This window comes from Podarcis raffonei, chromosome 8 (genome assembly GCF_027172205.1).
Source record: "Podarcis raffonei isolate rPodRaf1 chromosome 8, rPodRaf1.pri, whole genome shotgun sequence".
In the NCBI taxonomy this organism is placed as follows: Eukaryota; Metazoa; Chordata; class Lepidosauria; order Squamata; family Lacertidae; genus Podarcis; species Podarcis raffonei.
Window position 1 is genome coordinate 2,468,675 of NC_070609.1, and position 21,116 is coordinate 2,489,790.

The window sequence follows — 21,116 nt, forward strand, 5'->3', positions numbered from 1 at the left end:
GCATGCAGCGCGGGGCGCAGGCGCGGGCGGGGAGGATCCCGGCATGCATTGCGCCCCAGAACTCTCCTGATTGGCGGCGGCGGGCGCTATGTGCCCCACAATGCAATGCGGCCAGGACTCCATTTCCCGACATGCCATTCGGGACGGCTTCTTTCTCTGTGAGGGAAGGGCGGCTATTTCGCGCTAGGGCAGTTCCCCTCAAACCTGTAGGTGCCAAACAATGGATTTCCCGCGCGCATAAGCAGCCTGCGACCTTTTCCCTTTTGACCGGAAGTGGCTTGACGTAGCAGCCCGAACTACATTTCCCAGCGGGCTCCGCGGCGGAAAAGGGGTTATTAAGCCCCGCCCCCCGTTGACTGGCGTAGCCTGTTGCTCCTGAGGGGGGTTCGCGATGGCGCCAACTATCCAGACTCAGGCGCAGCGGGAAGAGCCCGGGCACAGGTAGGGGTGACGTCACTGCCCTCTCCCGGACGCCTGGGTCCCCTGTGGAAGAGGGGAGAGGGAAGTGGGGAGGGGTCTCCTGCTCCCTCCCCCCCCCAAGCAGTTCTCCCCAAAGGGTCCTAGGAGGGGGAGGGGCTGAGCCCGGACACCTGGGTCCCTCTGCCAGGCGCCTTTTTCTTAAGTCCCTTTGAGTCGTTTCCGTTAAAAACTGAGGAATAAAGCAGTAAACAGAAAGTAATAGTACTTATTGTTTTAACTCGTCTTAAGAACTGCTTTTAATGCTGTGTTTTGATGCTGAAAACTGCCTTGGGACCTAGGAGTGAGAGACAGGTAAGGAGCAATGCCACTCATAATATGGAGAAGCTGGAAGGTGGGCAGAGAGGGGCGACCAAGGCGATCAAGGAAACCAAGCCTGATGAGGAGCGGTCGAAGGAGCTGGGTAGGTTTAGCTTAGAAAAGAGGAGATATTAGGGCCATCTTCAAATCCTCGAAAAAATTAGAATATTGTGGAAAAGTTCATTGATTTCATCAATGCCATAATCATCACAATTATAACAAATAAAGGCTTGACATACCTCGCTTTGCATGTCACGAGTCTATCTCATATATTAGTTTCACCTTTTGAGTTGAATTACTGAAATAAATGAACTTTTCCACAATATTCTAATTTTCCGAATTTCACCTGTATCTTCAGGGCCGACACCTGGAAGGTGGTGCAAACTTGTTTTCTCCTCTGGGGGGGGGGGTAGGGCCTGAAGCAATGGATTCACCAAGTCTCATTTCTTAGGCTCCGGCATCTCTGTGCTAAAGTATCATAGAATCGTAGAGTTGGAAGAGACCACAAGGGCCATCGAGTCCAACCCCCTGCCAAGCAGGAAACACCATCAGAGCACTCCTGACATATGGTTGTCAAGCCTCTGCTTAAAGACCTCCAAAGAAGGAGACTCCACCACACTCCTTGGCAGCAAATTCCACTGTCAAACAGCTCTTACTGTCAGGAAGTTCTTCCTAATGTTTAGGTGGAATCTTCTTTCTTGTAGTTTGGATTCATTGCTCCGTGTCCGCTTCTCTGGAGCAGCAGAAAACAACCTTTCTCCCTCCTCTATGTGACATCCTTTGATATATTTGAACATGGCTATCATATCACCCCTTAACCTCCTCTTCTCCAGGCTAAACATGCCCAGCTCCCTTAGCCGTTCCTCATAAGGCATCGTTTCCAGGCCTTTGACCATTTTGGTTGCCCTCCTCTGGACACGTTCCAGTTTGTCAGTGTCCTTCTTGAACTGTGGTGCCCAGAACTGGACACAGTACTCCAGGTGAGGTCTGACCAGAGCAGAATACAGTGGCACTATTACTTCCCTTGATCTAGATGCTATACTCCTATTGATGCAGCCCAGAATTGCATTGGCTTTTTTAGCTGCCGCGTCACACTGTTGGCTCATGTCAAGTTTGTGGTCAACCAAGACTCCTAGATCCTTTTCACATGTACTGCTCTCAAGCCAGGTGTCACCCATCTTGTATTTGTGCCTCTCATTTTTTTTGCCCAAGTGCAATACTTTACATTTTTCCCTGTTAAAATTCATCTTCTTTGTTTTGGCCCAGTTCTCTAATCTGTCAAGGTTGTTTTGAAGTGTGATCCTGTCCTCTGGGGTGTTAGCCACCCCTCCCAGTTTGGTGTCATCTGCAAATTTGATCAGGATGCCCATCATCCAAGTCGTTGATAAAGATGTTGAATAAGACCGGCCCAAGACAGAACCCTGTGGCATCCCACTAGTCACTCTTCTCCAGGATGAAGAGGAACCATTGATCAGTAACCCCATCTCTCTGTCTCTTTTTCCTCAGGCCCAACTCCCACCGGACGCTTCCTGAGAGGTAAGGATCACCTCCTCGCCATCCCTCACATCTTGCTTGGAGCATGGCAAGTGGTCTCACCTCCCTTTCTCTCCTTTCCCTCTGCAGGTCGGGGGTGGTGTGTCGCGTCAAGTATTGCAACAGTCTCCCCGATATCCCCTTTGACCCCAAGTTCATCACATACCCATTTGACCAGAACAGGTGAGCAGGGAGAGGCTCACGTGTGGGGCTGCCATTTTCTGCACATTAGCCCGTCCACAGTGGATCCTCCAGGGTCTTAAACAGACCAGACTGGCTTTTCTGCAGCACATGGCGAGTTAATTCTGGAGTTATATCTGCAGGTTATCAGGCTGCAAAGCGTCGAATGGTTATGATCTCTTAAATTTGCATATAAAAATAGATCATAGAAGGTGTGCAATGCTTATGTGGAAAGTTACACAGTGAATGAGCAGTCGCTAAAATAGTTTTTTTATTTTACAAAATCTCTTTTAAGTTGGCGCTGTTTTATCTGCTCACATTTTTATATTGTCATATTTTACTCTTCTTTCTCTTAGTTTACTGATAGCTGCTTTAGGCATCATTTATGGAAAGGCAAGACCCATTCAGCATTTTTGAAAGGTGTCTCCAGTTGCAGATTTAAAGACTGATTATTTTTGTGGAAACCACATATTGCCGGTTCATATTCTCTCCTGTGCCAGAGAGAAAGGAGAATGCCCCCACTAATCTCTTTCAGCTTCTGCCTTCTGGAAGAAGGTACAGGGTTATAAAGACTAGGACTAACCGCCTGAGAAACAGTTTCTACCCAAATGTGAAAGAAGAGGATCACCAAAAAGCTTGGAAGAAATTTAAAGACTATTTGAATAAATATTCTAACATTAAAGATATGTAACCACTTGAAAGAACCAATTAGGCCTAGGACAAAATTAGATTTATATGTATAATTAAGAAAATGCACTATAAGAAAGGTAAAGAAAGTGGAATATAACTGTAATATTGTTTTATGAAATAATGATATTGGAAACTGCTACATTCAATTTAAGAGGAAATTCAGATGGAGGAGATTAGAGGAAGTCAACTAAAATGTTTATGAAAATGGATTTTATTTAATTAATTGATTTTTTCTTTCTTTCTGTTTAGGTAGGTCTGTTATTCTTTTTTCTTTTTTTATTTCTATACTGTTGTTGTTGTTATGTTGTTGTGTTGTTGTATATTCTTTTTTGCTTGTTATGATTATTGAAAACTAATAAATATTATTGTAAAAACAAAAAAAACCCCAAATGCGATTTTGGTTTTAAATGCAGTGTAAGGTAGTCTCTATGGGAGTATATTGTATTTAATTATAGGGTATCAGAGTTTTTAGGGGGTCAACCAGGCTGGGATAGTTGGGATAGCAGGCTTGTTGGTTTCTGAATGTCTGATGTAGATTTTTTCAATTTCGTTGTTCTGTATGGGACTACGACAATAAAGATTATCGTATTGTAAATTAGTGTTCAGAGGTACATTTTTTGCAGATTAAAACTCATAATTAGAACTGCCCTTTAGCTGGAGAACAGTGCAGGCATTTTTTTATGACATACCCATGCAAAATTGGAAAATGCTTGTATATTTTGAAATAATTATCGTCCTTTGAAATTCTGCTTATGCATTTTCTGCTGCTTGACCTGCCTCTTGCTTCTGCCGCCTTCCAGGTTTGTACAGTACAAAGCCACCTCTCTCGAGAAGCAGCACAAACATGACCTTCTGACTGAGCCCGACCTGGGGGTCACCATAGATCTAATCAACCCCGATACATATCGCATCGACCCCAACGGTGAGAGGAGTCGCGGGACCGGGAAAAGTTAATAACTGTGCGGGACGCAGGTGGCGCTGTGGTCTAAACCACACAGCCTCTTGGGCTTGCCAATCAGAAGGTCGGCGGTTCGAATCCCCGCGACGGGGTGAGCTCCCGTTGCTCGGTCCCAGCTCCTGCCAACCTAGCAGTTCGAAAGCACGTCAAAGTGCAAGTAGATAAATAGGTATAGTTCCAGCGGGTAGGTAAACGGCATTTTTGTGCACTGCTCTGGTTTCCGTCAGTGTCCTGTTGCACCAGAAGCGGTTTAGTCCTGCTGGCCACATGACCTGGAAAGCTGTCTGTGGACAAACGCCGGCTCCCTCTGAAAGTGAGACGAGCATCGCAACCCCATAGTTGCCTTTGACTGGACTTAACCATCCAGGTGTCCTTTACCTTTTTAATAACCGTGCACAGCAGTTGTGGGTTCCGATTGTGGAGATCTGACTGATACATTTTGGATTCCCATTGCACAACCTGCTTGATGTCACACGCAAATACGTTGTGTGTTAGGATGCCAATTTTTAAACATGGTTGGCACCCGTCTGTTTCGGGAGGCAATAGAGGAGTGAAGTCAAACCGTTCAGGAGCTATCTACAGCACCTACTTTGGGAGAGACATGTTTTGTTGCAACTGGGGCTGACAAAAGCGTCCAGTTGTGCTGCTGCAGATGCACCAGGGAGTTTCTTTTTGCTTCTCCCAGCGGTCATTTCTCCTGTGGTCATTACATGAGCTGACTGTCTCCAGTCACTGTGGTTGTCTACAAGGAATTCCCCACAAGGCCTGGGTTGATGTTTATGGCAAAAAAACCCCACCTTAATTGCGTACGATTGGTACATCTTAATGTGACTGTGTATCAGGCTGTCATGGATGTGCTGAAGACAATCAGAACTCCAGGAAGTCTGGCCAGAGACGGTTGCCGGGGATTTGGCTGAAATAGCTAGGCCAGGCTAGGTGTGTAAATAAGGGGTAACAGCCTTCGGTCTCTAACCACTGCTGCACCTTCTTTGCCTTCTTGCAGTTCTTCTAGATCCCGCTGATGAGAAGTTGCTGGAGGAAGAGATCCAAGCGCCAACCAGTTCCAAGAGGTAATGATTTCACCTGGGCCGGGGTTCTAAACCCCAAAGCACTCCTCCGACTGCAGACACCTGTGAAAAAAAATCCTTTTCTGCTCTCCATTGTGTCCCGAGACCCCAAATTTCCCTCGCCCTCTTGAATCTTCAGGCCATCGTAAACTACCTTGGGTTACTGCTCTCCTCCTTCCTCCTTCTTTGCCTTTATATCCCACCTTGTTCTCCAAGGGACGCGGGTGGCGCCGTGGGTTAAACCACAGAGCCTAGGACTTGCTGATCAGAAGGTCGGCGGTTCGAATCCCCACGACGGAGTGAGCTCCCGTTGCTCGGTCCCTGCTCCTGCCAACCTATCAGTTCGAAAGCACGTCAAAGTGCAAGTAGATAAATAGGTACTGCTCTGGCGGGAAGGTAAACGGCATTTCCGTGCGCTGCTCTGGTTCACCAGAAGCAGCTTAGTTATGCTGGCCACATGACCCGGAAGCTGTACGCCGGCTCCCTTGGCCAATAAAGCGAGATGAGCGCCGCAACCCCAGAGTCGTCCGCGACTGGGACCTAATGGTCAGGGGTTCCTTTACCTTTTACCTTTGACCCCCAGGGTCCCCTGGTGAGCTTGGCCAAGTGGCCATTTGATTTTTTTTTTTTATAAATTTTTTATTGATTTTCCAACATAAATTAAGACACATTACAACTTACAATACATAGACAAACAAACATATAAACACGTATAATTTCATAACCTCTTTTTCTTAAACCCAATTTCAACGACTTCCCCATGCCTCCCTTTTCTGCATCCCTGTTTTAAACTTTTTCAGCAACCCCTAATCTCAATTACTTGTGATTCACTTTCTTTAATCCTTTTTCTCTTACCCAATCATTTACCGCTGCAAATCTGTTTTACCTTACCCATGACATTTTAGCACTCATTAATTTTACAACAATTCTTAAGGTAAAGTTTAAATTTCTTCCAATCTTCTTCCACCGTCAGGCCAAGTGGCCATTTGAGCCCTGGTCTCCCCCAAGTCTTGTGCCGATGCTCTTGCTACCACACCGGCCAACCCGTTCACTGTTTCAGGAGCATCTCTCCCATGTAAGCTGCTTTCCTGGTTTGGAGCTACCTTCCCGAAACTCCCTTCTCCTCAGCTTCCCTTTCACCTTCTGGGGGCTGCACAACTCTTCTGCCCTCTCCCATCTTGTGCTGTTCATCAGTTATGGGTTGGCCCCTCTCCTCCCCAGTTCCAGAGCTTCTCCCATGTAAATGCAGATCAGTGCAGGGGGCCTCGTGTCCTGAAAAGCACATTGGCGCTAAGTACATTTTAAATAATGCTTGTTTTGAAGCAGGAGTCAATATTTGGAACCTACCATAGTTTTTGCTCCATAAGACGCACCTAGTTTTTAGGGGAGAAAAACAAGGAAAAAAAGTTCTGAATGAAACAGTGGGTGTATGATTTTTGTGGTTCATGCTGTGGCCACAGACGTGATGTGACGGTGAGTTTGGGGTAGCCCAATGCAAAAATCCTGACGATCCATGTGGATCCGTGCTTTGTAACCACGTTTTTGCACCATTGCAGCCCCATACAACAGTAGGTGTGTGATTTTTTTCTGCTTCCTTTCAACACTCCCTTCCCTCTTGTTTGCCTTGGTGTTTTTTCCTTAGCTGGAGCAGTTTTTTGCTCCTCCTTTTCTTCTAATTTCTCTCCTCGTTGATTTAGTCTTCCTGTCTCCTCTCCTTGCAAGTTTGCTGTCTTTACCTCCCACTCCCAGGCAGCCTCCTTTATCTCTAGCGTCCCTTATCTCGCTTCTGATCGCTTGCCCATCAGTGGATCAGTGGCTTTGTTTCAACACCCACTTCTCTCTTTCCCTGGGCAATTCTTCTCCAGGGACCACACATTCACCCCATAAGACGCACAGACATTTCCCCTCACTTTTTAGGAAGAAAAAAGTGTGTCTTAGGGAGCGAAAAATACGGTATATGTTAGGTGGGGAAAATACTCTTAGAATCATAGAATTCTAGAGTTGGAAGGGACCCCTTGGGGTCATCTGGCTCAACCCCCTGCAATGCAGGAATTCTGGCCACAGGCATCCCTGGGTGGTCTTAAACCACCGACCTTCTGGTTAACAGCCAGTTGCACTGACCCGTTGCGCAGCAGGAGGGCTCTTCACTGCCAATAATAATTATAATAATAATAATAATTAATAAATTTTATTTATACCCCGCCCTCCCCGGCCAGAGCCAGGCTCAGGGCGGCTAACACCAGTAAAATCACAATGATAACATAATGGGGTTTTTTAAAAAAAAATAATACAGGTTAAAAATACAATTTCATAGAAGAATCATAGAATCATAGAGTTGGAATAGACCACAAGGGCCATCGAGTCCAACCCAACTGGACACAGTACTCCAGGTGAGGTCTGACCAGAGCAGAATACAGTGGCACTATTACTTCCCTTGATCTAGATGCTATACTCCTATTGATGCAGCCCAGAATTGCATTGGCTTTTTTAGCTGCCGCGTCACACTGTTGGCTCATGTCAATTTAAAATGCAGTCTCACTTTAATAACAGCCCATAGATCAAAACCATAAGGGGAGGGAAACATAAGGGCCAGACTGAGTCCAAACCAAAGGCCAGGTGGAACAGCTCCATCTTGCAATATGTCAAGTCCCGCAGGGCCCTAGTCTCTTGGGACAGAGCATTCCACCAAGTCGGGGTCAGTACTGAAGAAGTCCTATGAAGTAGCTCAGTGATTGAAATGAAGCAACTTGTACGTTTCTGTTGCCAGTAGGAGTGGCCAAGGATAACCCAGCAGCTTTTCCTTCCTAGGTCTTTCTCACAGGTGTTGCAGACCATCTTGAGGGCTAGGAACATGGTTGTAGGAAATAGGAGGCTTGCAGTACTCAGAAATGCCTCTGGAGACAAGAGACCCATGTGGATTCTTCCTAAAAAAAAAAAATCTCTCTCTCTTTCTTTGCAGATCCCAGCAGCATGCCAAAGTGGTGCCATGGATGAGGAAGACTGAATACATCTCCACAGAGTTCAACCGCTACGGTGTCTCCAATGAGAAGCCGGAGGTTAAGTGAGTAGAAATTAAACGTGTTTTTTAAAAGCTGCTGTTTCAGCATAAAAAGAACCCAACAATGCAGTGATGAACGTGGTGAATCTTTGAGTTTCTGGACCACGCCTTCAAAGCCTCCAGAAAGATCTGTTTCAGCCAGTTTCCCAAAGTTCCTCCAGAGGACCGCTGTGGTCTTCCTTTACCTGGGTAAACAACTCCTTTCTGATACATACTTCTTTCCTGGTTCTCAATCAGGATTGGTGTGTCTGTCAAGCAACAGTTCACAGAGGAAGAGATCTATAAGGACAGAGATAGCCAGATTGCGGCCATCGAGAAGACCTTTGAGGATGCTCAGAAGTCGGTGAGCTGTCCGGGGTGGTACCTTTTTTGGGGAAATGAAACCGCTGTCCTCTCACTGTTGGACTTTTGTAAACGGGATGGTGATGATGATTGATGGATTCACCCTGAGGTTACAGGGCAGGTTAAGCATTAAAACACAGTAGGTAAAGGTAAAGGGACGCCTGACCATTAGGTCCAGTCGTGGCCGACTCTGGGGCTGCGGCACTCATCTCGCTTTATTGGCCAAGGGAGCTGGCATACAGCTTCCGGGTCATGTGGCCGGCATGACTGAGCCGCTTCTGGCGAGCCAGAGCAGCGCACGGAAACGCCGCTCACCTTCCCGCCGGAGCGGTACCTATTTATCTACTTGCACTTTGACGTGCTTTCAAACTGCTAGGTTGGCAGGAGCAGGGACTGAGCAACGGGAGCTCACCCCGTTGCGGGGATTCGAACCACCGACCTTCTGATCAGCAAGTCCTAGGCTCTGTGGTTTAACCCACAGCGCCACCCGCGTCCCTTTAATTAAAACACTATACTCAGAGCTTGAAGCTGTCCACCTGGCCAGGAAATGCAGAGGTGAGCGGCAGCATAAATATATTTGCTGTGTCCCTTTGGGAGGACAATGCTTTTCGGGGATTTGGAGGTGCAGTTCCGAGAAGCTTATTGGTGTCCTTGCCTCCACTGGCCTTACCCACATTTTTCACTTCCAAATTCTGCCTCCAGATCGCTCAGCACTACAGCAAACCTCGGGTCACGCCTGTGGAGGTCATGCCAGTCTTCCCTGACTTCAAGGTGAGAGGCAGTTGGATTATTTTATTTTATTTTTTAAAAAAATATTATTTTTTATAATCACACTTTCCTCCTCGAATAACTTACAAAAAAACCATTCGGTCAAAATTCTAACTATAACATACATCAAAATCATCTTCCTATTAGTTATGCATAACAGTATATTCTTTTGTCCCTTCTCATTTATCCTAATTTTTCCCCCTCCCTCCCCTTTACCCCTCCCCCCCAAATTGTTCTCTCTTCAAATCTTTAGCCATGTGCACAGAGTATTCATTCTAATTTGGATGCTTGGGTTGGCTCCCTCCACATGCTATCCAATTCCTATAACTTGTCCATTTATTCAAAATCTTTTGACAATTGTTTTCCCATGCATCTTCCATCATTGCCTGTTCAAATATATCAGATTGTATATATTCAAAAACAGTCATTCCATTTTTCCATTGTCCATTTATCCTTTTCTTTCCATCCTGATGCAATAACAAGCATACCAGTTAAGATCATAATTTTATACCAGTCTTGCTCTTTTCTTTCGATTTTACTGTTCCCCAGTATTCCTGAGATAAGCATTTCTCTATTGACTTCTGTCTTAACCTGAAATACATCAGAAATAACCTTTACAATCTTTTGCCAATATTCCTTTACACAAATACATTCCCACCACATATGTGCATATACCCCTAACTCTTGACCGCAGTGCCAGCACTTAGGACTCAATCCTTTAGCTATGTATGGGGGCAGTTGGATCTAAGATATTTGGGGTTTTGTATACAGCAGCCCTGCTCTCGCCACTAGGCCTCTCTCTACCTGCTCGGTTCCTATGGTTTTTCGGCTACGAAACTTCCTTTCCTGTTCATTTGCGAAGGGTCTGTAGGCAGGGTGAGCGAGATTAGAGAGATGGTGGGCTCTTGGCAAAGATGGATGAACCACTGAGCGAAACAAACACTTATTTAGGGCATCAAAGGAAGAGGGGAAGCTGCAGAAATTTCCCATGGCTGGATTTTTAACATTTAGTGGTCACAAATTGCTCAGCTGGGCGTTCCTTTTCTCAGCCGAAGTATATTAAAAATCCCAACAGAACAACGATGCAACAAGGCAGGAGGGATTCTTTATCTCCATTAAATATAGAAGCGGATGCGTTATGTAGGATTGGTTTTGAGGATCTGATCAAAGACTTTGCAGTTGGAAAAAGTAGGAGAAAACTTTTCGAATACAAATAAAGCGGAAGTACAGATGTACATTGGTTCTCGGATAGAATGCGTTCCAGGAGTCTTGTTCGACTTCTGGAACTGTTCGAAAACCAAGATGTGGCTTCTTGCATCCTGCAGCCAATCAGAAGCCGCGCTGGACGTTCGGCTTCCGAAAATCATTCGAAAACCGGAATGGTTTTCGATCATTCGGAAGCTGAAATGTATGAGTTCCAAGGCGTCCGGCAACCAAGGTACAACTGTATACAAAAACGAAACATTATTTTCCATGTTACTGTAGGTTTCGTCTCGTTTCGAAAAATAAAAATTTATCTCGTGGTTTATAATTGTGTATATTTTGGATCAGATATATATGGGGGCACCAAAATATTTTTAAGTGCTTAGAGCCTCTAAAGGTCTTAATCTGGGCCTCTCTGCCTAAGAGGAGAGTAAGACTCAGGGGGTGGAATAGTAGTCGCAGAGCCCCTTCGCCCTGGTTCTCGCACCCACTCCCTGTTTTTGCACGCAGAAGCCCCTCATTTCCTCTCCTCGGACTGCACAGTCAAGCCCGTTTGGGGCAAATCCTGGAGCATAGCTCTCAACTTTTCCCTTTTCTTGCGAGGAATCCTATTCAGAATAAGGGAATGTCCCTTAAAAATTGGGAAACGTTGACAGCTATGTCTTGGAGGGGTGGGGATGAGGCACTTCTAAGCAGGCCCTGCCAGCTGTGTGCCACTTCTGGAGGGTTCTTGCCGTGCCGTAAGCTGTTCTTCTTCCGCCCTCCGCCAGATGTGGATCAACCCCTGCGCCCAGGTCATCTTCGACTCCGACCCAGCGCCCAAGGACACCAGTGGGTCAGCTGCCCTCGAGATGATGTCCCAGGCCATGATCAGGTACGGAAATGCAGCTCTCTTCGTGGGAGACGGGAATTCTTCCAAGCCTCGCTTGGAGAAGCTGTGCTGGGGGTTGAACCTGAGGCCTTCTGCATGCCAGGCAGGTGTCCTGCCACCAAACCATAGCTGTCAACCATCCCTTATTTGGCGGGAAACTCCCTTATCCCAGTGCCGTGTCCCGCTGCTGTCCCTTATTGATGATGTCCCTTAAATTTCCTGGGTTTCAAAGGAAGCAGCTCCTCTCCCTCCCTCCCTGCCGGCCAGGGAGGAGGGAGGCTCCAACTGGGTTGCTTGACTGTGTTGCTCACCCAATGAGGAGTCTCAGAACGACTGGGGGGTGGAGCTTGCATGCCCTGTGCCCATCAAATCGGCCGCGTTGCCTGGGGACTCGCCTTTGCTCAGCGCTTCCCAGCGGAGAGGTGACGGTGGTTTTCCTTGCTGCATCCCCTTTGCCGGGTCGCTGCGCTGTGGGAACCACCGCTTGAGGCTTCGTTTGGCTGCTGGCTGGGCTTTCTGCCTTTGGCTGGGAGGGACTCAGAAGCCGAACATAGCTGTGGCCCTTGGAAAATCCCTTATTTTGGCTGCTGATCCCTTATTTTTGAGACCGCTGGTCCCTTATTTTCAAATCTGTAAGTTGACAGCTATGCACCAAACTCCAGTCTCTCCATGACAAACTGGTTTGCTACTGGATTCCATGCAAGAGATAACCTTCCTTCCTTCCTTCCTTCCTCTCTCTCTCTCTCTCTCTCTCTCTCTCCCCCATTCCAGGGGCATGATGGACGAGGAAGGGAACCAGTTTGTGGCCTACTTCCTCCCTGTGGATGACACGATGCGCAAACGCAAACGGGACCAAGACGAAGAGATGGACTACGCTCCCGAGGATGTGTACGTATGCCAACCGGGAGGGCGCGCGGGTTGTCTGGTTAAGAAAGCAGAACTTTACAGGGAGACCACTTTTTTAACAAAAAAAATCCCCGCATTTGGAAAACCAGCATGTCAGGCGTATTTCCTGCCCAAGCCTTCTCCCTGACATACTACCTTTCTGCACGTGGGGACTTGTTTTCTCCTGCTCCAAAGGGCAGGGCTCGAACCCAGTGGCTTCAAGTTTAAGTAAAGGTAAAGGGACTCCTGACTGTTAGGTCCAGTCGAGACCAACTCTGGGGTTGTGGCGCTCATCTCGCTTTATTGGCCGAGGGAGCCGGCGTACAGCTTCCGGGTCACGTGGCCAGCAGGACTAAGTCGCTTCTGGCGAACCAGAGCAGCACACAGAAACGCCGTTTACCTTCCCGCTGGAGTGGTACCTATTTATCTACTTGCACTTTGACGTGCTTTCGAACTGCTAGGTTGGCAGGAGCAGGGACCGAGCAATGGGAGCTCACCCCGTCGCGGGGATTCGAACTGCCGACCTTCTGATCAGCAAGTCCTAGGCTCTGTGGTTTAACCCACAGCGCCACCCGCGTCCCTGTGGCTTCAAGTTTACAAGAAAAGAAATCCCGAATAAACATTTGGGGGGGACTTTTTCCCCCTTTTTTGCGATTTTAATCCAAGTCCTTTATTATGAAAATTAATACAGCTTGCTCAAAATTCAGCTTAAAAAGAGATTCAAGTCTGTTTACATATTATAAGGAAGGGGGAAGATCAATTATTATTTCATCCAAAGTGGCCAGGAAGTCTAGAGTGGAATGCAGGGTATCATAGCCCCATGAAATGGAAGGCTCTTTTGCAGGTACAGAGATTGTGCTTGCAAATCTGTCAGAGGCATTTTCAAATACCATCAGAGGAACTCCAGTCAGGGGCGTGTGGCTCAGCCTGTGATCTTCGGGAACTTGAAAACTCTCAAAGTCTAAAGGATCATAGGAAAAGAGGTTCTCCTTTTCTGGATAGCCTTCAGTAACCATGTTGCTGCTTTCAACTCTGTTTGCAGTTTCAGTAGCCTTTTTCGTAGAAGACTTTCTTTCTTTTGGAAAGTTGCTCTTTGTTGTTGTTAAAGGCCTATTCGGATTTCCTAAAACCTTCCTGACAGACTCGATGCTGCTGGAGTTATGTCAGCTGTCCTTCCGACAAGTGGAGTCTTGGGGCAAGACCTTTCAGCAAAACTCTTTGATGGTGCAGATACCAATTGCACCCGAACCTTAGAAGAAGCAACCGCGCCAATTTCATCATTCTCTTTTTCTATGTACCGTATTTTCCGCTCTATAAGACGCACCAGACCATAAGACGCACCTAGTTTTTGGAGGAGGAAAACAAGAAAAAAAAAATTCTGAATCTCAGAAGCCAGAACAACAAGAGGGATCGCTGCGCAGTGAAAGCAGCGATCCCCCTTGCTGTTCTGGCTTCGGGGATAGCTGCGCAGCCTGCATTCGCTCCATAAGACGCACACACATTTCCCCTTACTTTTTAGGAGGGAAAAAGTGAGTCTTACAGAGCAAAAAATACGGTAAATTTGTGTTGCCATCACTTTGACATCCAAGGATTGCTGCCTAAAGGAATCAAAGAACACTAAAAGCGATAGCACCACCAACCTTGGGGAGGACCTTCTGACAGCAAGGGCTGTTCAACAGAAAAACGGCCTCCGATTCTCCTTCCTTGGCAGTTTTTAAACAGAGGTTGGCTGGCCATCTGTCGGGGATTCAGTTGTGATTCCTGCATTGGACTAGATGACAGTTCTGTGCTTATATTTTGAAGGAGCCTGGGTAGAACCGTTTGCCCTCTCAGCCGATGGGATTATTGGAAGGGGGCGGGAGAACACCTCGGAATGAATATTGGGGTGCTGCAAAGCCCTCACCCTTTTCTTTCTATCCCTTTCCTCCAGGTACGAGTACAAGATCGCCCGGGAATACAACTGGAACGTCAAGAACAAAGCCAGCAAGGGCTACGAAGAAAACTACTTCTTCATCTTCCGGGAGGGTGACGGGGTCTATTACAACGAACTGGAGACCAGGTGAGGCGGAGGGAGAAAGTGAAGCCTTTTTTTGGCGGGTGGGAGTGTGCTGGTGGCCAGGGGGGCCTCCAGGTAAAAGGGTCTGGGGCTATTGGGGGGGGGGCACAGTGTTGGTGGTTGTGCCATGGCCAGCTGCAGCCGCCCAGCCTTTTTCCTTTTTCCACTGAGCGCATGGTTAACCTTTGGAACTCCCTGCCACAGGAGACAGGGATGGCCACCAACGTAGATGGCTTTCAAACAGGATTAGGCACTTTTATTTATGTAGTTCTTGTTTCTTGTTTGCTCCCTTTGTATACTGCCTTTCATCTGAAGATGCAAAACAGAAGCACAAAATAGATAATGAAAACAAATTATGAAGGAAGAGAAAGATATCAGTGGCTACTTGCCATGATAGCTATAATAATAATAATAGTAAATTTTTATTTATATCCTGCCCTCCTCAGCCGAAGCCGGACTCAGAGCGGCTAACAACAATAAAAGTAACACAGCATTCTAAAATCAATTTGTTTTAAAATCAATTCAAAATCAAATTAATGGCAACCATTGGGCCAGAGTTCTACGAGGATCACCAAAGGACTGTGCCTTGGCCAAAGGCCAGGCGGAACAGCTCCATCTTGCAGGCCCTGCAGAAAGACGTCAAGTCCCGCAGGGCCCCAGTCTCTTGTGACAGAGCGTTCCACCAAGTCGGGGCCAGTACTGAAAAGGCCCTGGCTCTGGTTGAGGCCAGCCTAACCTCCCTGTGGCCCGGGACCTTCAGGATGTTTTTGTTTGAAGACCGTAAGGTCCTCCGTGGGACATACCAGGAGAGGCGGTCCTGTAGGTACGAGGGTCCTAGGCCGTATAGGGCCTCTGCCTCCCTGGTCACATAAATGCTTCTGAACGCCAGTTTCTGGAAACAGCAGGATGGGAGAGTTGCTCCTGTACTCAAATCCTCCTTGCGGGCTTCCCATAATGGGCACGTTAGGATCTCATGGAACCTCCAGGTCCAGAGGCAGTCTATCTAGACTCCTAGGTTATTTCGGGCATTTGGCCACCGTGAGACTAGCTGGGCCTGATCCAGCAGCCTCTTCTTCTTAGTCCTTTCCCCCCGGCACATGTTGCATCTGAGCTGCAAGTCCTGCGTGGCAGGGGGTGGGCTGGATGACCTTTGGGGGTCCCTTCCAATACTTTGAATTTATGAAACAAGGGCCTCCCCAAAGATATCCCATTGTGTTCCCTCTGCTGGCCGCCACTGTGACCCCACCAGGCGGTGTTGGCATGCAACCAGCCCCTCGCCACCGCCAATTTTGTGCAACATGCCACCGGCGCCCGAGGGCTGTATCCTGCCGCCAGGGCACGTGTGTATGCACAGAGTCAGGCCCCTGCTCCCTCCTTAACCTCTCCCTCCCCGTCGCAGAGTGCGGCTGAGCAAGCGGCGAGCCAAGGCCGGGGTGCAGTCGGGAACCAACGCCGTTCTGGTGGTGAAGCACCGAGATATGAACGAGAAGGAGCTGGAGGCCCAGGTAAGGCTGGCGTGAAGGAACCCAGGGGAGCCAGGAATCCTTTTTTTTTTTAAAAGATATTTATTGAAATTTTCAAATTTTTATACAAACAAAAAACAAACAAAAAAATTAAAAACACATATAGTTCACTTATACTTAATTTTCAATAACATATTTCTCTGACCTCCTCATACCTCCCCTTCTTGTAGTCCAGTTCAAATTATTTGTTCAGCAAATCCTTATCTCAAAGCATTACAGCTTATAAAAACACCTTATTTTCTATCCAACATCTTAGGTTATTATAACCTTAAATTTTTACTTATAAAAAACCATTTTTTTCATATTCCTTTATACCATTACAGCTAGAAACCACTTAATTTCAATCCAGCATCATTCAACATTCCTTAATTTTACAATATTTCTGTAAATAGTCCTTAAATTTTTTCCAATCTTCTTCTGCCGACTCTTCTCCCTGGTCACGGATTCTGCCAGTCATTTCTGCCAATCCCATACAGTCAATCAGCTTCATCTGCCATTCTTCCAGAGTGGGTAAATCTTGCGTCTTCCAATACTTTGCAATAAGTATTCTTGCTGCTGTTGTGGCATACATAAAAAACGTTCTGTCCTTCTTTGGCACCACTTGGCCGACCATGCCCGAGAGAAAGGCCTCTGGTTTCTTCAAGAAGGTATATTTAAATACCTTTTTCAATTCATTATATATCATTTCCCAGAAAGCCTTAATCCGGGACCCAGGAATCCTGGCTCTGAGCTTCCACCCCATCTTTTTTCTTATTTTTAATAAATTTTTTATTAGTTTTTCAACATATCATTTTCAACAATAATTACACATACTTTTACATCTTATACATTTTTTACTTCCATCAATCACGTCTGAAAATTTTCCAGTCTACTCATTTAATTTACATTCCTTATTTTCACTATTACATTTAAGTCTCATATCTAATATCTCTCTTCTTTCTCTTTGCAATATTTCATACATTCCTCCTTACAAAACGTCTTGTAGTCCTACTAGTGTAATTTGTTGATTACAGTTGCTCTTCAAATAATTCGTATATTTCTTCCAATCTTCTGCAAATCTCTGGTCCCGCAGGTTTCGAATCCTTCCTGTCATTTTATCCAATTCTGCGTAGCCCATTAATTTTGTCTGCCAATTCTTCTTTTGTTGGAATTTCTTCTTCCATTTCTGGGCTAACAATACTCTTGCCACTGTTGTTGCATATAAAAACAAATTTTACATCCTGCCTATTAATATCCTCACCTAGAATGCCAAGTAAAAATGCTTCTGGTTTTTTTAGAAATGTATATTCCGACATCTTTTTCAGCTTGTTATATATCATTTCCCATAAGTTTTTTTTTTTACTTTCTTACATTCCCACCACATATGAGAAGAATGTTCCTTTGAGTTTCCACCCTGTCTCACTGCCCCGCTCTGGCCATTGGAGCTGGCCGGATGCTGACTGGAAGCGAGGATCATTGACGGAATTAGAACCTATTCTTAGAGAGAGGAGAGGCAAACCACTGCCTATCAGCCACCGCTTCTTGTTGTTGTTTAGTCGTTTAGTCGTGTCCCCCTCTTCGTGACCCCCTGGACCAGAGCACGCCTGGCACTCCTGTCTTCCCCTGCCTCCCGCAGTTTGGTCAGACTCATGTTTGTAGCTTCGAGAACACTGTCCCACCATCTCGTCCTCTGTTGTCCCTTCTCCTTGTGCCCTCCATCTTTCCCAGCATCAGGGTCTTTTCCAGGGAGTCTTCTCTTCTCATGAGGTGGCCAAAGTCTTGGAGCCTCAGCTTCAGGATCTGTCCTTCCAGTGAGCACTCAGGGCTGGTTTCCTTCAGAATGGAGAGGTTGGATCTTCTTGCAGTCCATGGGACTCTCAAGAGTCTCCTCCAGCACCAGAATTCAAAAGCATCCATTCTTCGGCGACCAGCCTTCTTTATCGTCCAGCTCTCAGTTCCATACATCACTACTGGGAAAACCATAGCTTGAACTATACATAGCTTTAACCATAGCTTTAACTATATCGGCCACCACTAGGGATACAGAAATCCAGTTTGGTCCTTGGCACCTGGAGCCTGATGCATCACAATCTCTGAAGGCCAGGCCTTCTCTTCCGGTCGAAATTCTCTGGAAAGGAGGACTTGGGGTGGGAGACGGATGACAAAAGTCTGCCCCCTGGGAAGTAAGCTGCCTCTGCTCACTGGTACCTTTGGGGTTCCTAAGTTCCAAAAACAATTTTGGCCATGGCAGTTCTGTGGAGCCTCCGTGTTCTGAAGCAATCTATACCGGGGGGGGGGGGGCGCAGGAAGGCCAGTGGAGTTGCTGGGAGTCAGCGGGGGCGATTTCTCCTTCCCCAAATGCCCCCTAACTCGCAGCTCTGTCCCCTGCAGGAAGCCCGCAAAGCCCAGCTGGAGAACCACGAGCCGGAAGAGGAGGAGGAGGAGGAGATGGACCTGGGCAAAGAGGCCCAAGGCTCAGGTAGGTGCCGGCTTGGCAAAATCTCTCCCTGGTTCCCTCCCTGCTCGCTGCTGAAGATGCACATGTGTGTGGCCAGGTGGCCACATTGCGAAATTTGCAGCCTCTGCTTTAAAGAACGCCCCCTGCTTTTTGGCACCTGGTGGAACAATCCAAAGCAGCTCCATCGCTGTTGCCTCATTGGCTGGCTCAGGAGCATCCCTGTTTCTTAAAGGGGGAGGCCCTGCCTTCCATTGATACCCTCTTCATTTAAAGGTATGGGAACCGTATACAGTTATACCTTGAGTTACAGAACATCAGGTTGCAGGTTTTTTGGGGGGGTTACGGACTGCCAAAACCCGGAAGTACCGAAACAGGTTACTTCTGGGTTTCGGCGGTCGCACGTGTGCAGAAGCGCTAAATCTCACTTTGCGCATGTGCAGAAGCACTGAATTGCACTTTGCACATGTGCAGAAGCACCGAATCGCAACGTGCGCAGGTGCGCCGCTGCAGGTTGCAAACGTGCATCCTGCACGGATCATGTTCGCAACCCGAGCATCTGCTGTATGTTGTGTTTACAGAAATATTGTGAAGAAGTGGACTCACTAGCAGGGTTTGAGTAAAGACTTAACAATCAAGAAAACAAGCATGAAAGACAAGATGTAATAATGGGGAAATAATAAAGGGCAAGATGTAATACGGAAAAGTATGGTACAAAAGCGATGAGATTGTAACATTATCAATTTAAAACATTATAAAATTAAGGTAGAATAAAACAGGCAGGAGAAGTAAATATCTAAAGAACCAGAAGAGGAAGTTGAGGGAAGTCATGGGTTGAGGGGATAGGGATATATATATACTTTTTGTGATAAAAAGGATTGCGTTGAATATAAAACTGTACAACTTAATAAAAAACTATTTAAAAAATAATAAACGGATGGCCCTGGCCCATCCTCCCGCTTTAGGGTCCCCAGATGTTGTTGGACTACAACTCCCATCATCCCTGAGCTCTGGCCTTGCTAGCTAGGGATGATGGGAGTTGTAGTTCAACAACATCTGGGGACCCACAGGTTGAGAAAGGCTGAGCTAGAGCATTGGGCGAGGAGAGAGCAGGGTTCAAATCCTCCCAGTTGGCCATGAAGCTTACCTAACTGTGGCCCCCACAGGGGGGGGGGAATAGCCACTGCTTCTCTCAGCCCATACCCTACCTCAAAGGGTTGTTGTTGTGGGATTAAATGAGGGGGAAGAGTCACGTACTGCCACCTTGATCTCCTTCGGAAGAAACGCAATCGGTCCCCCTGAAAAGCCAAGCTTTCCCCCGTTTTCCCCCTGCCCTCACCTCTCTCTCTCTTTCCCCTAGACGAGGAGCCGGAGAAAGGCAGCGAGAGCGAGAAGGAGGCCAGCGAGGCGGAGGAGGGCGAGGAGGAGGAGGAAGGGCGCTCGGCCAGCGAGAGCGAGCGGGAGGCCAGCGAAGGCGAGGGGGCTCCGGCTGAGGAGAGCGAGGAGGACGAGCGGGCGGCCCGAGACAAGGAGGAGATCTTCGGCAGCGACGACGACGAGGACGAGGACTCGGAGCAGGAGGGGGGCCAGCGCGATGAAGGCGAGAGCGGCAGCGAGGAGGACGACGACGAGGAGGACGAGGAAGCGGGCGGGCGGCGCCAGCAGCGCCGTGCCAGCAGCCAGAGCCCCCTCCACAGCGGCAGCGAGGACCGCTCCAACCACGAGGAGGAGGAGGAGGAGGAAGGGGAGGCCAGTGCCAGCGAGGCCCCGTCCGAGTCCAGCGAGGAGGGCAGCGACAGCGACTGAGCAGGCCCTTTCGGAAGTTGGCTACACCCCTCTCCTGCGGGGACCACACCTGGGAACGGACGGTACTTACCTTGGCTGGCTGGCTGGCAGCTTTGTCCCAGTTAGGCCCAGAGGATTCTGGGAATTTTCTTTCCTCCCGGCGAACGAGGCAGAGCGGAGGGCTGCCTCCCCGCCACCCGTTTCTGCCGATCTTCCGCCTCCGCCAGCGAACTCTTTGCTGCGAACCTTCTGCAGAAACGACTGGCGTTTGGGGTGGGACACACGCCTTTGGTTCTTTGGCTCCCCTTCTTGTGTTCTCCGCCCCCCGCTGTACATAATGCGCCACATGGCAGTTCTCTCTCTCACCCACCCCGAAATAAAGTTTTTTGCTTCTTGAATCTCCACTCTCGTTAATCGGGGCCACTTGCAACATCACTGGGGCAAGTGTACTTATTTACAGCCATACCTCATGTTACGTTTGCTTCAGGTTGAGCATTTTCAGGTTGCGTCCCACGGCGACCCGGAAGTACCGGAAAGGGTTATTTCCGGGTTTCGCCGCTCGCGCATACGCAGATGCGCAAAATGACGTCACGCGCATGCGCAGAAGCAGCGAATCATGACCCATGCACGCGCAGATGCGGGCTGCATTCTGTTCAGGTTGTGAACGGACCTCCGGAATGGATCCCGTTCGCAACCAGAGGTACCACTGTATTTCGGAAAAATAATTGCCTACCGCTCTTTCGTAAAAATTCATCAAATCGGGATACAGCGATAAAGCCATCCTCTAAAGCAGGCATCCCCAACCTTTGGCTCTCCAGACGTGTTGCGACTACAACTCCCATGATCCCTAGCTAACAGGACCAGTGGTCAGGGATGATGGGAGTTGTAGTCCCAAAACATCTGGCGGGCTGAAGGCTGGGGATGCCTGCTTTAAAGTCATAAAAAGTTACCGTATTTTTTGCACCATAACACTCACTTTTTTCCTC

The 21,116-nt window shown here is 47.7% G+C and overlaps 1 protein-coding gene and 1 pseudogene across 1 annotated transcript; one reads left to right on the forward strand and one right to left on the reverse strand.

Moving 5' to 3' along the window:
* Positions 1 to 71: 71 nt before the first annotated feature.
* On the forward strand, positions 72 to 20,407 carry PAF1 (PAF1 homolog, Paf1/RNA polymerase II complex component). The gene is made up of 14 exons (XM_053397633.1): positions 72 to 441; positions 2,284 to 2,313; positions 2,401 to 2,493; positions 3,981 to 4,102; positions 5,142 to 5,208; positions 8,165 to 8,266; positions 8,501 to 8,606; positions 9,308 to 9,376; positions 11,347 to 11,450; positions 12,219 to 12,335; positions 14,263 to 14,391; positions 15,788 to 15,893; positions 18,282 to 18,369; positions 19,706 to 20,407. Exons 1-14 carry the CDS (start codon positions 392 to 394, stop codon positions 20,149 to 20,151), a joined length of 1,629 nt encoding a protein of 542 aa, XP_053253608.1. The 5' UTR covers positions 72 to 391; the 3' UTR covers positions 20,152 to 20,407.
* On the reverse strand, positions 12,977 to 13,920 carry LOC128418194 (securin-like; annotated as a pseudogene).
* Positions 20,408 to 21,116: the final 709 nt, after the last annotated feature.